Source organism: Papio anubis, chromosome 4 (genome assembly GCF_008728515.1).
Source record: "Papio anubis isolate 15944 chromosome 4, Panubis1.0, whole genome shotgun sequence".
NCBI lineage: Eukaryota > Metazoa > Chordata > Mammalia > Primates > Cercopithecidae > Papio > Papio anubis.
Window position 1 is genome coordinate 139,471,612 of NC_044979.1, and position 16,135 is coordinate 139,487,746.

The 16,135-nt window shown below is 55.8% G+C and overlaps 2 protein-coding genes across 7 annotated transcripts; both read right to left on the reverse strand.

Annotated features, from left to right (window-relative positions):
- Nucleotides 1-1,516: 1,516 nt before the first annotated feature.
- On the reverse strand, nt 1,517-5,111 carry MOSPD3 (motile sperm domain containing 3). 6 transcript variants are annotated; one of them, XM_003918900.3, is made up of 6 exons: nt 4,977-5,111; nt 4,221-4,488; nt 3,940-4,015; nt 3,494-3,723; nt 1,869-2,033; nt 1,517-1,747 (listed from the first exon to the last, which is right to left on the reverse strand). In XM_003918900.3, exons 2-6 carry the CDS (start codon nt 4,423-4,425, stop codon nt 1,716-1,718), a joined length of 708 nt encoding a protein of 235 aa, XP_003918949.2. In that variant the 5' UTR covers nt 4,426-4,488; nt 4,977-5,111; the 3' UTR covers nt 1,517-1,715. The 6 variants fall into 6 exon arrangements, with proteins under 6 accessions (XP_003918949.2, XP_009197467.2, XP_009197466.2 ...); XM_009199203.4 differs by having other exon boundaries at nt 4,993-5,072; XM_009199202.4 differs by lacking the exon at nt 4,977-5,111 and adding an exon at nt 4,858-4,969.
- A 4,050-nt stretch (nt 5,112-9,161) lies between these two features.
- PCOLCE (procollagen C-endopeptidase enhancer) lies at nt 9,162-15,492 on the reverse strand. The gene is made up of 9 exons (XM_003918898.5): nt 15,119-15,492; nt 14,132-14,240; nt 13,444-13,702; nt 12,443-12,567; nt 11,850-11,986; nt 10,717-10,931; nt 9,818-9,895; nt 9,533-9,703; nt 9,162-9,399 (listed from the first exon to the last, which is right to left on the reverse strand). Exons 1-9 carry the CDS (start codon nt 15,418-15,420, stop codon nt 9,233-9,235), a joined length of 1,563 nt encoding a protein of 520 aa, XP_003918947.2. The 5' UTR covers nt 15,421-15,492; the 3' UTR covers nt 9,162-9,232.
- Nucleotides 15,493-16,135: the final 643 nt, after the last annotated feature.

A 16,135-nucleotide genomic window follows, 5' to 3' on the forward strand; every position in this document is an offset into this window, starting at 1 on the left:
CTGGTTCTCCCTCCTTCTTTTTATTTTTTTTGTAGAAACGGGGTCTTGCTATGTTGTCCAGGCTGGTCTTGAACCCCTGGGCTCAGGCAATCCTCCCACCTTGGCCTCTCAAAAGCACTGGGATTACAGATGTGAGCCACTGAGCCTGGCCACTCTCCCTCTTCCTCTGTTCCTCCTCACCCTGCACCTGAAGGAAGGCAGGTGAGCTGGAAGCCTGCCTTTTGTAAATCTTATTATTTTCCTGTACCTAGTTTTTTTGCTTGTTTTTTTGTTTTTGTTTTTGTTTTGTTTTTGCCTGGTTAAGGTGAGGTTATGTCAGGCAATACTATTTCCCCCATATTGGTAGGGACTTTGGTGTTTCTCATCCATGTGAGTTGAAGTCTTCTTTTTCTTAGATGGAATCTTGCTCTGTTGCCCAGGCTGGAGCGCAATGGCACAATCTCGGCTCACTACAGCCTCCACCTCTCAGATTCAAACGATTATCTTACCTCAGTCTCCTGAGTAGCTGGGATTACAGGCGCCCACCACCATGTCCGGCTAATTTTTGTATTTTTAGAGACAAGATTTCACCATGTTGGGTATATTTTTTGTATTTTTAGAGACAAGATTTCACCCTGTTGGCTACACTGGTCTCGAACTCCTGGCCTCAAGTGATCTACCCGCCTCAGCCCTGCAAAGTGCTGGGATTACAGGCTTGAGCCACTGCGCCCGGCCAAGGGAGTTGAAATCTTTTTTTTTTTTTTTTTGGAGACGGAGTCTCGCTCTGTCGCCCAGGCTGGAGTGCAGTGGCCGGATCTCAGTTCACTGCAAGCTCCGCCTCCCGGGTTTACGCCATTCTCCTGCCTCAGCCTCCCGAGTAGCTGGGACTACAGGCGCCCGCCACCTCGCCCGGCTAGTTTTTTGTATTTTTTAGTAGAGATGGGGTTTCACCGTGTTAGCCAGGATGGTCTCGATCTCCTGACCTCGTGATCCGCCCGTCTCGGCCTCCCAAAGTGCTGGGATTACAGGCTTGAGCCACCGCGCCCGGCCGGGAGTTGAAATCTTAAAGGACAGACAAAGGAAAACAGATATAGGGTCCAAAAGGCAGAAAAGGATTCTAGGAGTTGTAAACACCCAGGTAACCCTGGCGAGAGGCTTTGTTGCCTCCAGATGGTGGGACAGGAGTTCCATGGCAGGCAGGATTAGGTGGTATTTTCATTCACTTCCTTTTAGGTTAGGTACATTGGCTTAGGGACAGCATCCTATTCCAGGGCTGAAGAGGATCTTGAGAATCAACTTGCTCAACGCCCTCATTTTGTAGGTAGAATCTGCAGCTCAGATAAATTAAATGATTTACTCATGGTCACAGTTTTTCGACGCAAGCACCAGGAGTGACCCAAGTCTTCTAAATCCTCGCTGGGCCTCATCACGGCCCCAAGTGCCCAGGTCCCCTGGGAACAGGGGTGGGAGGAACTAGAGGATGTCTGAGTACCAAAAAAGAAGTGGGAAGACAGGTGCAAGTACCCTACATTTCTGATTTTCATTTTAAAAATGTATTTTATTCAGCTTGGAAAACGAGTACAAATCCCTGGGTGTTTTTTGTGGGGGAGGAGGGGGGAGTAGGCAGGAAAGAGAAGAGGGTAGGAGGCAAGGCAAGGTATGAGCATCACAGTGGCTGCCTTAAGACCCTGCCCAGGGAGGGTGAGGTGGGGTGGGCTGGGGGTTGAGCAGGGAGCTCAGGTCCGGAGGAACACCATGGTGAGGAGGCCTGGAGGGGGGACAAAGAAAGAACAGGGTCGCATGGGCAGCCCTGGGACTCTTGTTAGCACTCCTCCTGTCCCTTCTCCCTTTTTCCTGGGTCCTGGGTCCCCAGCCACTACTGTCCTCACCCAAGACGTAGGCGGCCACCAACTTTTGTCCCAGGGAGACGTGCAGGACTTGAGGCAGCTGGCTGCTGAGTTCATCCTGGAGTGGGAGCAGCAGGAAGGCCACGGAGACAATCCCCGTCAGCAAGAAGAGGAGGAAGGAGCTGGTGGCCAGTTGCTGGCGGGGGTCTGAGAAACAAGATTCGTCAGATGCTGCAGTCCCCACTCCTGCCCAGCCCAGGTCCTCCAGGGAGAAGCCTGAACAAGGAAGATGTATCTACTTTTTTTTTTTTTTTAATTATCTTTTATTTTTTGTAGAGATGGAGTCTCATTACGTTGCCCAGGCTGGTCTGGAACTCTTGGCTTCAAGTGATCCTCCTGCCTCAGCCTCCTGAGGAGCTGGGACTATGGGTTCATGCTACCAGGCCTGGCTCATTTTTCAGTTGCTTGTAGAGGGTCTTGCTATGTTGCCCAAGCTGATCTTGAACTCCTGGCCTCAAGTAATCTTCCCACCACCTCAGCCTCCCAAAGCACTGGGATTATAGGTGTGAGCCACCACACCCTGTATCTACTTTTTTTTTTTTGAGATGGAGTCTCGCTCTGTTGCACCCAGGCTGGAGTGCAGCCACACAATCCTGACTCACTGCAGCCTCTGCCTCCTAGGTTCAAGTGATTCTCCTGCCTCAGCCTCCTGAGTAGCTGGGATTACAGTTGCGAGCCACCATGCCCAGCTAATTTTTTGTGTGTTTTTAGTAGAGACGGGGTTCCACCATGTTGGCCAGGCTGGTCTCAAACTGCTGGCCTCAGGTCATCAGCCCATCTCAGCCTCCCAAAGCAGTGGGATTATAGGCGTGAGCCACCATGCCCTGTATCTACTTTTTTTTTTTGAGACGGAGTCTCGCTCTGTCACCCAGGCTGGAGGGCAGTGGCGGGATCTCAGCTCACTGCAAGCTCCGCCTCCCGGGTTTACACCATTCTCCTGCCTCAGCCTCCCAAGTAGCTGGGACTACAGGTGCCCGCCACCTCGCCCGGCTAGTTTTTTGTATTTTTTAGTAGAGACGGGGTTTCACCGTGTTAGCCAAGATGGTCTCGATCTCCTGACCTCGTGATCCGCCCGTCTCGGCCTCCCAAAGTGCTGGGATTACAGGCTTGAGCCACCGCGCCCGGCTTGTATCTACTTTTTACTGCCCTCCAAGGGTACACTGCAAGTGTCCTCTCCTTCCTAGAGCCTCTGTCCCCACCACCACAAGAAACTCTCTCCTCTAGTCCCTTAGCATTCATTTTCTCTCTTCTGTGGACCTGACAGGCAGGGACCTCTCTTGATCTCAAACCCAGTACACAAGTTGGTACAGGGTTAATTGCTCAATACAGGTTTCTTATTGAACTGAACTGAGCTACCACACGATAGGAAGTACTGCGGTTACAGTCAAGGAAGAACTTTTTCCTCTAAGTAGAAGTCAGAAACCGAGGAAGCTGTAAGTCTTTTTCCCTCTCACCTGATATAAAATCTCAACTCGGAGGAATGTTTCCACCAAAAGACAAAAGACTGAACCAGGAGACTTACTCTTCAAATCCAGTTTATCTCATCTCTAGGGAGATGCTAGTTCCTGCCTCCCTACAGAACTCAAGATCCCCGTCTCCCAACTCACGTTCCTGGAAGTGTCTGGCCGTGGGTGGTGGTGTCCCAGCAGGAGGCCCTCGGTGAGGCGCTGGATCCGGCTGTCCCTGAAGCTCAAGGGGGTACGCTGGGGCTCTCAGAACAGAGGTAATGTCCTTGCGTCCCACCACGCGGCCCTCAGCTCCTTCCTCAGACAGCTCAATACGGAAGCGGTCCTGGACATCATAGTGGCTGGGAATGGGTGCCACATGGCGAATCACACTGGTCCCAAGGTAGGAGAGAAGCCCATTGGGGTGAAACGAGTGAGAGGCAGTAATCCTAGGAAATCTGAGCCTCCCCCCCCAGAAGTCTCTCCTTTAGGGGCACAGACGGAGGGTAGGGCAAACAGGTTAAAGAGGGCAAGGTCTCAGACCTCAGACAACAGGTGGCAGCGACCTCTGGCTTCCATAAGCCTCCCCACCCTCCCAGCTCACTCACATGTCAATGCAAGACTGAGGCTTCACATATCCCTCTGCGTCAAACACCGTGTATTTGGCAGGTGCTGTGCACAGGACTGGGGGACAGAGACACACAGACAAGCCCTGCCATGTGGGTCATTTGAGTCCCCTCTGCCTTCTGCCCCGCAGGCTGGACATGACTTTCCCAGTCCACCAAAGCTGGACGTCCAACCCTACCCATCTGACTCCTCCAGCCAACACAGCCCCCAATGCCCGGCCACCAGCCCCCAGATCCCTTGCACGAGGCGCCGATCCCTTTACCTCGGAATCGAAGCGCAGTTCCTGTGGGGTTATAGAGGGTCAGCAGCTGTCGGGGTCCGCTCCGCTGGTCCGCCCTGAATACTAGATCCGGGGGAAAGACCAGAACCGGGACAACGGGTCCCAAGGGAGGAGGGGCGCCCCGGGACCCCCGCCCAGGGGGCCCCGGACCCACCAGCTCCTGGTCCTGGGGCGCCCCACGGCGCATGCAGGCTCCGGGCGGTCGGACATCCGAGGGCAGAGCTCAGGGGACAGGGCCTAGAGTCGAGAGCTGGGGGGCGTGAGGGGCGAAAGGGGACAAGATGAGCTCCCGGGCCAGGGCCTGGACTGACGCCGCCGCCGCCTCGGAATCCCGCTAGATGAGACTCCCGCAGACCCAGGCCCAGGGCCCCCAAGACCTTCCCTCTTCCAGCTCTGCCCCAGGTTCCTTCGGACCCGCCAAGCCCCACCTCGACGGCCACGCCCACCCCGCTAAACCCGGCCCCTCGCAGCTCCCAACCCGGTCTTCTCCTCAGGCCCAGCTCGCGATCTCCATAAGCCCCGCCCCGCCGCTGGCCTCGCCCCTTCCGGGCGTTTCCGGACGCCCTCCTCCTCTCTCTGGCCAAACTCCGCGGGCTGCAGCGGCCGCCCGCGGAGCTACCTGTGACGCCTCCTGCTTCCTGGGAGACTTGTGTTTGCGTCTCCGGCCCCTCCCTAATCTCGGACACGGGCCCCGTCGGGCTTCTGCCTCAAAACGGCGACTTGCGCTAGGATGCCTGCCTTGTGATCAAAGCACCTGACAGTCAGCTTGTGGTCAGACTAATGATGCCATGTTCCCGGGAGTCCTTTTGTATACTTCCGCCGTACGGCCTCTGTCATTGGCCAGGGCGTCTTTGTTTCTGCCGTAACTGTACGCCGATTGGTGTGCTGAAAGACCAAACAGAACGCCCTCCTTCTGTGGTCTGCGATTGGCTAGATTCCGGTGACGTAACAGTTTTCCTGGCCCTGAAGTAACTCAGGGAACCGGGGGCGGGGTTTCGAGTTGGGCTTTGTTTCTTCCTCCCTATTCTTGAGACGGTCCAAGTCAATCTCCCACCGGGAAGCGTTTTTCCTCCTCTTCAATTCCAGGCTCCCTTAGAAGCCTCTGCAGGAACCAAGCCTGTTTTCCTTTTTGCTTTTTATTTTGAGACGAAGTCTCGTGCTGTCGCCCAGGCTAGAGTGCAATCTCGGCTCACTGCAACCATCGCCTCCAGGGTTCAAGCGATTGTCCTGTCCCAGCCTCCAGAGTAGCTGGGATTACAGGCGTGTGTCACCACGCCCGGGTAATTCTTTGTATTTTTAGTAGAGACAGGGTTTCACCATGTTGGTCAGGCTGGTCTCGAACTCCTGACCTCAGGCGATCCACTCGCCTCAGTCTCCCAAAGTGCTGCGATTACAGGCATGAGCCACCGTGCCCGGCCTCTCTGTCGCCCAGGCTTGAGTGCAGTGGTGCGATCATTGCTCACTGCAGCCTCCAACTCCTGGGTTCAAGGGATTCTCCTGCCCCAGCCTCCGAGTAGGTGGGATTACAGGTGCGCACCACCACACCCGGGTAATTTTTGTAATTTTTTGTAGAGACGATCTCGCTATGTTGTGCAGGCAGGTCTCGAACTCCTGGGCCCAAGCGATCCTCCCACTTAAGCCTCCCAAAGTGCATGAGAGCCACTGTCCCTCCCCCAGGCCCAAAGTCTGTTTTCTATGGGACTGGTTGGAGGCTCCTCCCATCTGGGACTCCAGCCTGAGTCTCACCTCCTGTTTCTCACCTTCCTGTAAGGGACGTGGGAAATCACTCACATTTGCACGGGGAATTAAGATTTGCTAATTTCAAACCCATGTTGTTCGAGTAATTATGTATTTTAAAAAAGGATTTGCTAAACCTTCCACTTTAATTGCATCGAATCTTCAACTCCTTTTACAGCCTGGATAAGGTGAAGAATCTGAGTCTCTCGGGGCACCCAGTTAGCGGTGGAACAAAGACAAAATTGATCTTAACGGAAAGTCTCCTCTGAACATGTTATGTAGAATTCCCATGTTCTCTTTTACATTTTCTTTCTTTCTTTCTTTCTTTTTTTGAGACAGTCTTGCTCTGTCACCCAGGCTGGAGGGCAGTGGTGCAATCATAGCTCCCTGCAGTCTCCACCTGCTTGGTTGGGCTCAACCGATCCTCCCACCTCAGCCTTCTGAGTAGCTGGGACTACAGGCGCGCACCTCCACACCTGGCTAATTTCATTTGTTTGTTTGTTTGTTTTTAAGAGCACTTATAGTGATACATGACCTCCTATTTTATTGTTTCTCCTCCAGTAGAATGTTCTTCCCTTTCCACAAGACCAGGGACTTTGTTTAGTTTTCTGTTGTATCTTTAGCACTTATGACAGTGCCTGCTATTTGGAATGAACAAATGAATGAGTGACTAGGATGAACTTTGAGCAGAGATCTGACTGGATTTAGGAAGTGAGCCATGAGATATATCTATGGCAGAGAATTCTGGATAGAGGAAACAGCAAAGGCCTAAAACAGAAGTATACTAGAAATGGACAACAAGGCCGGGTGTGGTGGCTCATGCCTGTAATTCCAGCACTTCGGGAGGCCAAGGCAGGCGGATCACGAGGTCAGGAATTCGAGATCAGCCTGACCAACATAGTAAAACCCCGTCTCTACTAAAAATACAAAATTAGCCGGGCGTGGTGGCACGTGCCTGTAGTCCCAGCTACTCAGGAGGCTGAGGCAGGAGAATCGTTTGAATTCGGGAGGTGGAGGTTGCAGTGAGCCGAGATAGCGCCACTGCACTCCAGCCTGGGCGACAGAGCAAGACTCCGTCTCAAAAAAAAAAAAAAAAAAAAAGGGCAACAAACTGTGAAGTTGCCAATGTGGCTGGAACAGATGATACACAGGAGACAGTAGACATGAAGCTGTGAGGCAGGAGAGAGAATGCAGATGATATAGGGCCTTGAACCCTTGGTAAGACTTGGGAAACTACGGGAAAGTTTTGAGTAAAGGAGGGACAAGATGTGACATATCGGCCAGGCGTGGTGGTTCATGCCTGCAATTCTAGCACTTTGGGAGGCCAAGGTGGGGTGAATCACCTGAGGTTGGGAGTTCGAGACCAGCCTTACCAACGTGGAGAAGCCCTGTCTCTATTAAAAATACAAAATTCGAGCACTTTGGGAGGCCGAGGCGGGCGGATCACGAGGTCAGGAGATCGAGACCATCCTGGCTAACACGGTGAAACCCCGTCTCTACTAAAAATGCAAAAAATTAGCTGAGCCTGTAGTCCCAGCTACTCGGGAGGCTGGGCAGGAAGAATGGCGTGAACCGGGAGGGCTTTGGTAGGCGAGATCAGCGCCACTGCACTCCAGCCTGGGACACAGAGACTCCGTCTCAAAAAAAAAAAAAAAAAAATACAAAATTAGCCAGGCGTGGTGATGCACCCCTACATAGTTCCAGCGTAGCAGCTAGTCAGGAGGCTGAGAGGCAGGCAAATCCGCCGAACCCAGGAGGCAGGAGTTTGCAGTGAGCGAGATTGCACCGTGCCTCCAGCCTGGGCAGCAAGAAACTCTGTCTCAAAAACAAAAAAACAAAAACAAAATGGTGACATATGTTCTTTTCTTTTTGCTCTATTTACATTATTTTTGAGACGGAGTCTCCTCTATTGCCTGGTTAGATGCAATGGCATAATCTCAGCTCACTGCAGTCTCCACCTCTTGAGTTCAAATGGGCTCTTTGCCTCAGTCTCCCGAGTAACAGAGCTGCGCTTAGCCATGCCCAGCTAAATTTTTGTATTTTTAGTAGAGGGGCAGACTTTCCTGCCATGTTGGCCAGGCTGGTCTCAAACTCCTGACCTCAAGTGATCTGCCTGCCTTGGCCTCTCAAAGTACTCTGACTACAGGCGTGAGTGCCTTGCCCAGCCAGGAGCGTGACATATTTTCTTTTTACCTTTTTTTTTGGGGCCAGTCTCCTCTATGGCCAGGCTGGAGTGCTGGCGGTCTCAGCTCACTGCAAGCTCACCTCCAGCCTCCTACCATTCTCCTGCCTCGGCCCTCCTGAGTAGCTTCTGGGACTTCTGGCATCCCGCCCTCCCGGCCTAATTTTAATTTTTTCCAATGAGGCAGGGGTTTTCACCGTCATTAACTCCAAGAGACAGTCGTCTCTGACCCTAAATGATCCGCCCGTCTCGGTCTCCCAAAGTGCTGGGATTACAGGCTTGAGCCACCGCGCCCGGCTCTTTTTACCTTTTTAGAGAAAGTCTTACTCTGTTGCCTGGAGTACAGTGGTGTGATCATAGGTCACTGCAGCCTCAGAGTCCTGGGCTCAAGCACGCCTCTCACATCAGCCTCCTGAGTAGCTGGGACCACAGATGAGTACCATCACGCCCAGCTAATTATTTTTGTAAAGACAGAATCTGGCCATGTTGCCCAGGCTGATCTGAAACTTCTGACCTCAAGTGATCCTCTCACCTCAGCCTCTCAAAGTGCTGGGATTACAGGCATCAGCCACTGCACCTGGCCTGTGACTTCTTCTTTTTTTTTTTTTTTTTTTTGAGACAGGGTCTCACTGTGTTCCTCCAGGTGGAGTACAGTGGCATAGTCACAGCTCACTGCAGTCTTACCTCGCCGGATCAAGTGGTCCTTCCACCTCAACTTGAGTAGCTGGGACTACAGGTGTCCACCACCACGCCTGGCTAATTTTTGTATTTTTTTTGTGGAGAGGGGTTTTGCCATGTTGCCCAGGCTGGTCTTAAACTCTTGGCCTCAGCAATCCTCCTGACTCAGCCTCCCATAGTGCTGGGATTACAGCTGTGAGCCACCACACCTGGTCACATTCTTGAAAGATTATTCTGTATAGTAAATATGTGTTGAATGAATGAATGAATGAAAAGAAATCCTCAAGCTGGACCCCAATACCATAAGCATGGAGATCTGACCCCTTCCTCAGTTAAGAAACATTTATTTGGATAAGAAAGAGGGCCTGAGGGCTAGGGCCCGGGGCTGGCCTGGGTCTCAGTCCTGGGACTCAGCAGCCCGCACAGGTTGGGAGGGGCACTTCCTCTTGCTTAGGTTGGTGAGGATCTGGTCCTGGTTGGGCCGGTGGAGAACCACAAAGCTCTCTGGAGGAAGGACGGGGCCTCTGTTCTCTTCCACCTGGCCCATTAGCAGATAACTGACTCCTGGAAGAAGGAGGGAGGGAGGGGTTGAGATCTCTTATTCTTGAGACCTGTCAGCAGGTCTCAAGATTCCACACCTTGATCATTTCAGTGTGGCTTAGCTCGCCCCATCCCCATTTCTCCACATCTCTGTTACCTTTCTTCAAGGGGGGGCACTGCTTGCAAGGCACGTAAAACTTCAGGGAGGTGCCAGTGGGTGGAGAAGGCAGGTCCAGTCCTCCAGTTTTATAAGCACCAATAAGACTGACAGTGACAGCGAGGCCCTCCCCTGGCTCCCGAACCATGGACTTCACCGTTGCAGTCACCACTGTGGGAGAATGGGAGTGACAGATGAGGAGATGGGAGGTTCCAGACGGCAGAGGACTGGAACCAGAAGTGGGAGGTGGTTCGAGGAGCTGGATGGGGTTGGGGGTGTTCTTACCCAGGCTGCTGGCACAGAAGTTGCTCTGCAAGGTGCCTGTCCGGCGGCACTGCTTTGGGCAGGTGACAGCGGGTGCATCTAGGAGGGAGGAGGGTGGAGCGTGACCTGCTCAGCAGGTAGGAGGGAGCATTGTCCCCATAACAGCCTCATTGACTTGAACTGTTCAGAGCTCTCTCCGGCTTCCGGTCCCAGCACCCAGTAAGGGTCATTGGCAGGAAGGAGGGACCAGTGACTATCAGATGAATCAATGAGTGAATGTAGCCGAGGAAGAACTTTTTTGTTTGTTTAAGATGGAGTCTTGCTCTGTTGCCCAGGCTGGAGTGCAGTGGCACAGTCAGGCTCATTGAAGCCTCAACCTTCCCAGCTCAAGTGATCCTCCCACCTCAGCCTCCCAAGTAGCTATGACCACACGCCTGGCTAATTTTTTTTTTTTTTTTTTTGAGACAGAATCTCACTCTGTAACCCAAGCTGGAGTGCAGTGGCACAATCTCAGCTCACTACAATCTCCACCTCCCAGATCAAGCGATTCTCCTGTCTCAGCTTCCCAAGTACCTGGGATTACAGGTGTGCATCACCACACCTGGCAAATTTTTGTATTTTTAGTAGAGATGGGGTTTCGCCATGTTAGCCGGGGTGGTCTTGAACTCCTGAACTCAGGTGATCTGCCGGCCTTGGCCTCCCAAAGTGCTGGGATTACAGGCGTGAGCCACCAGCCCAGCCTAATTTTTTATTTTTGAAAAGACAGGGTCTTGCTATGTTGAACTCCTAGGCTTAAGTGATCCTCCTGCCTGGGCCTCCCAAAATGCTGGGATTACAGGTGTGAGCCACAGTGCAGGTCAGAACTTTTTGAAATGGCTCCCTTCAGTCTGTTTCCCCTTCCTCCCCCATCCCAGACTCACCGGGGGCTGAGGGAGTTTCCTCTGTTTTCTCCGGAGGTTGGGACTTGCGGGGCGGCTTGACTTTGGGCTCAGTTCCCGGTTTGGGGCTGGGCCCTTGCCCTTCTTTGGCAGTGCCCCGTGGCAGGGTCTTGTAGGAGGCTGAGAAGCCGTCAGCGGTGACGCTGAGATCTGAGACGAACTGGACAAGGAGTTCATTCCCTTCGGAGGAGATGGAGCTGCGGGTGGCCACCGAGCATTGGGGGAAGTGTCAGGGCGGGTGTGCACGACACTCGTCTCAGCCCCGTGACTTTTTTTTTTTTTTTTTGAGACGGAGCCTCACTCTGCCGCCCAGGCTGGAGTGCAGTGGCGCCATCTCGGCTCACTGCAAGCTCCGCCTCCCGGGTTCACACCATTCTCCTGTCTCAAGCCTCCCGAGTAGCTGGGACTACAGGCGCCCACCACCATGCCCGGCTAATTTTTTTGTATTTTTAGTAGAGACGGGGTTTCACCGTGTTAGCTAGGATGGTCTCGATCTCCTGACCTCGTGATCCGCCCGCCTCGGCCTCCCAAAGTGCAGGGATTACAGGCGTGAGCCACTGCACCCGGCCCCCCGTGACCTTTTTTGTTTGTTTGTTTGTTTGAGACAGGGTCTCACTTTGTCTCCCAGGCTTGAGTGCAGTGGCTCCATCTCCGCTCACTGCAGCCTTGACCTTCTGGGTTCAAGTAATCCTCCTGCCCCAGCCCCGCAAGTTGCTGGGACTACAGGCACGCCACCATGCCCAGCTAATTATTTTGTATTTTTAGTGCAGACAGGGTTGCGTCATGTTGCCCAGGCTAGTCTCGAACTCCTAAGCTCAGGTGATCCTCCAGCTTCGGCCTCCCAAAGTGCTATGATTACAGTCATGACCCACTACGCCTGGTCCGGTGGCCTTTTAACTTCGTCCCGACTTCGCAGAGCCCCATTCGCCTATCCCCAGACTCCAGACCCAAGGCCAAATCTTCTCTTTGCCTGGCCCGGAACCTGCTTCCCTCCCTGGTTTGGAGCCCTGGGGTTCAGATCCCGTCCCTTTAGTTGAACCCCGCCCTTACAAACAGCCGCTTGCGCGCGGTCCCCCTACTCTCTCACCCGGACTCGCCCAGGTCCCGCCCCTCACCCCGGGACTGCGTCGCCGCAGAACTTCCCCAGCCTCCGGGAGTCGTCGCTCACGGCTCCGTTGAACACGCTGACGGAGTCGTAGCGGCAGTAGGTGTCCGGCTCCAGGTCAAATTTCTCGAAGGTCAGCGCGATGACCTGGTGGCGGGTGGAGGCGGGGGCTGCGCGGTGGGACACCTCTCGGCGCCTGCACCTCATCTACTGGGTGCCTTCTGCAGCCCCTACTCCCACCTCCCGAGTCCCCTGGGCCCCCTCCTGAAGGCGTTCACACCACAGCACGCAGGACCACACACACCCATGGGACCCTGCAGGGGCGTCGGTCGTCGTCGTTGGCAAGGTCAAGTCCTGGCGCACTCACAAGTGACAGACCCGCGTGTTATACCAGGACCCTGTACCTCACTCTCCTGAGACTTGTCTCAGTTGCAATTTTTACATTTTTGTTTGTGTGCATGCAGGGGTTGGGGCTGTTTTGGGGGCCCACCAGCGCAAGCGCAGTGCTCGGGACACAGCAGATGTTCAATAAATATTTGCTGGCTGCAAGCTGGAGGGCGCCGCCTGGGTCCCCTAGGGCAGCCTGGGGAGGAGGGTCGGTACCTGATCCCGGGGTGCGATGATGTGCCAGGAACAGCTGATGCCCGGGGGGTAATCGGACTCGGGCCAGTTGGGCGTGGTCAGGGTTCCCTGGGCCTTCTCCAGCCGCCCCCCGCAAAATTGGTGCTCTGGGGAGGGGAGAGAGGAGCGGGGGTGGGGGGCGGTGGAGACCCTCGGTCAGCTCGAGGAGAGCTCTAGGCTGGGAGCCCCGGCAGGCAGCTCGGATGTCTGGGGCTCAGGATGAGGGGACGAGAAGAAGGGGAGGTAAGACGGGGGCAGGTTAGCAGAGAGCGGCCGGGAGGAGCGCGGCTCGGGGAAGTCTGGGGCCGCAGGGCGCACTGGCGAGCGGTGGAAGCGGGAGGAGGAACTGGCTGGACGCCCCCTTCTGGCCCCTCCCCGACCCGCGGCCGCACCGCGCCTCTTCCCCTAGGAGATCCCATCTCCCCGGCCCTGCAGCAGAGTCCCCTTTCAGGCTGGAGAGGGTGTCCTCGACTTGGGGCACAGCCCCCGAGGCCCCCTTTAGGGAGGTCCCCGCCTGAAACATTGCAAGGGAGACTTCTGCCGCCAGGAGGGGGTGATGGGACCGCAATCGGGAGCCCAGGGCTGAGTGTAGGGGGGCCCCCCGGGTCGGAGGAACCTAGTCCCCCCAGCCCTGGGGTGCCCCCTCGCGCCCGTCGGAGGGAGCCCGATTGCGGACGGGGGCGGGCAGTTACTCACCGTCCCAGTAACCCCAGGCCGCCCATTCCACCCGCGGGTCGGTGACCCATTTCCGCCTCGCGCCTGGGGGGGGCCCTGGAAGAGGGGATGGGTGGGTGCGGGAGGAGGGGAGAGAAGACGGGGAGGAGGGACTGAAGGGGCGGTTAGTGAGGAAAATTGGTCAGGGAGGTAAGGCGCCCTAGGCGCTGGGGCGCGGGGTGGGCGGGGCAGAGGTTAGGGCTGGGGGCGGGACTGCGCCCGGGGCGGGGCCTGGAGTGGGGGGAAAGCGGAGGTGAGGGAGTTCTCACCAGTGCCCGAGGTGGCCCGCCCGCTGTACCAGAGCAGGAAGCCTCGTCCTCCTGTGCCCTCATCCGCCGTCATCCTCAGGGTCACCTGGTTGCCGGGGGCGACTAGGGGCGCAGGCCGGAAGGTCCCGCAAAAGCGTCCGAGCCGCTGGCCAGAAGTCCCAGACCCAGCGAAGACCTCCAGTGCATCGTAGCGGCAGGCGGGGTGCAGCTCCAGGTCGAAGACTCGGAATGAGAGGGACACAGTCTGACCCTCGGGGACCTGATAGCGGGGACAGAGGCGGGGACCCACAGAGTCAGGCCCCACACAACCCAGCCAGAGGGCAACTCCCCTGCCCCAAGCGTTTCTTGCAGAAACGGACTGAACGGGAAGAGGCCCCCATGCCAGTGTAGGGCAGAGGGCCTGGTCTCTGCAGCTCTGCTGGTGGCCTGTGCAGGGGACAAGAGCTGAGGCTTTGGAAGAGGAGGGAGGGCCGGGGACTGGAGAATGAGGATTTGAGGGAAGGGTTAAGAGGGTGCTTGTTACGGTGGGAATGATGCCTTTAGTGACAGAGGGAAGACACTTGGAGCTGCCCCAGGTTGAGAAGGTGGTGCCGGGGACTGGGGGTGGGGGCCTGGGGGCGGTCACTTCACAGTCAGGCCTTTGCCTCTGAGACTTTGACAAGGTGTAGTGCCCAGAGGGGCTTCTCACCGTTATGGTCCAGATGCACTCCTTATTAGGGGGGTAGAGGTTGGGGAACCCCTCACTTGCCACGTAACCTGATTCCCCCTTCACATCCCCTCCGCACAGGAACACGGGTCTGGAGAACAGAAACGGGGTCAGGAAAGAGCAGGGACGGGTGGGACGGGGGAGCACTGAAAAGATGGGGATGAGCTGATGAGGATGAAACTCCAAGGAGGGAAGCTGGGGGATGAAATGGAAAGGCCTTGAGAGACCTGGGGCAGCTTCCACCAGCCAGGACAGGGCTGGGGTGTCCCAGACTCCCACAAAGATAAGGGAAAAGTGGGCCTGGCAACTCGACCATCCCTCCAACCCCCAGAGTCCCCACCCCCACCCCAACAGGAATTCCCGGAATCCTCCTCGGCCCCCCTTCCTGACTCCCCCCTCACTCTGCCTGGCAGTCCAGGGACAGGAGCCGCCTAACTACTTCCAGATGTGGACATAGCCACGAGGCGGTGGGGGGGAGGGAGTGGAGAGATGGAGGGAGCTGCAGTGGTGATGGCCCTCTGATTGAACCTGGAGGCCAGGCCCCCCGAGCTCCTCACCTTAGCCCTGCCCCTGTTCCAAACTGCTTTAGAATCTGACTCCCAAGTCTCCACTCGCTGGCCCCTCCTCCCTCTAAATCCCTCTCGAATTCCTTCCTGGAATCCAGCTACCAGGCAAGTTCAGGAGCTTGGCTCTCTCTTGGGTTCTATGGGGGGGCCAAGGATCTGAGTGGGTGGGGAGACTTAAGATACCAGAGGACGAAAGTGGGGGAATGGGAGCAGTGGTGGCCTGCAGGAGATCAAGGTCTTACAGCAGATGGGGAGGATTTGGGGGCCAGAGAAGGGTGAGGCAGTGGGAAATCTGGGGAGTGGTGTGTCAGCAAGGGAACCCAAAATATCCCCAGGCATAACGCCCCAGGAATCAGGGGTCTGAAGTTCACTGGAGCTGTCTGGAAGATGCCAAGAGACCTACCTGGTGTAGTTGGGGGTCTGGCCCTGGGCAAAAGGCAGCAGGGCCCAGGCAGTGAGGAGGGGCCCCAGGAGGGAGGCTGTGGCTGCAGGCAGCATGGCCCGGGGGAAAGAGGCAGAGGTCCTCAAGACAGAGGCAGCAGCTGAATTTTGCAGAGCAGCAGCAGCGGTGGCGGCAGCAGCAGGATAATCAGCGCCAGATGGTGCAGCCTCGGGTGTGTGGGCGTGGGGACTGGCCAGTGGGGCGGGCGGTGGGGAAGGCGGGACAGTGGCGTGTCCTGGGACCTCTGTAGGTCTAGGACACATAAATGTTGACCTAAGAAGGGGGAGGAGCAGTGAGGGGCAGAGGCCGTCTCCCAGGCCTCAAGTAACGTCATCGGGAACCCTACTCTGTCCACTGAGGGAGTATCTCCAGGACCTTCTGAGGACTCACTAGCCCCCATCCTCCCCCAGCCCCTGCTTAGCTCAGGAGCCCTCATTGCTCACCCCCTGCCTGACCACCCCTGCCAGCCCATTTTCCAGTTCTTTTTTTTTTTTGAGACAGAGTCTCATTCTGTGATCCAGGCTGGAGTGCAGTGGCACCATCTCGGCTCACTGCAACCTTCGCCTCCCGGGTTCAAGCGATTTTTGTGCCTCAGCCTCCCAAGTAGCTGGGACTACAGGCGCATACCTCCATGCCTGGCTAATTTTTGCATTTTTAGTAGAGACAGGGTTTCGGCATGCTGTCCAGGCTGGTCTCGAACTCCTAGCCTCAGGTGATCCACCTGCCTTGGCCTCCCAAGCTGCTGGGATTATAGGCGTAGCCACCAAGCCTGGCCTCCACTTCAAATCTCTATTGCCTTCTCTCCAGGCCTGGGCCAGACTAGGCCAAGGAGAAGGAATTCTCACCCATGACCTCTTCCAACTACTTGAAGGTACAGGAAGCAAGGCAGGAGGCATGGGGTGTAGATGAAGGGAGTGTCCTTGTTACTGAGGAAGAGGTGGAAGGAGTAGAAAACAGAGCCCAAACCTGGGGGGTAAA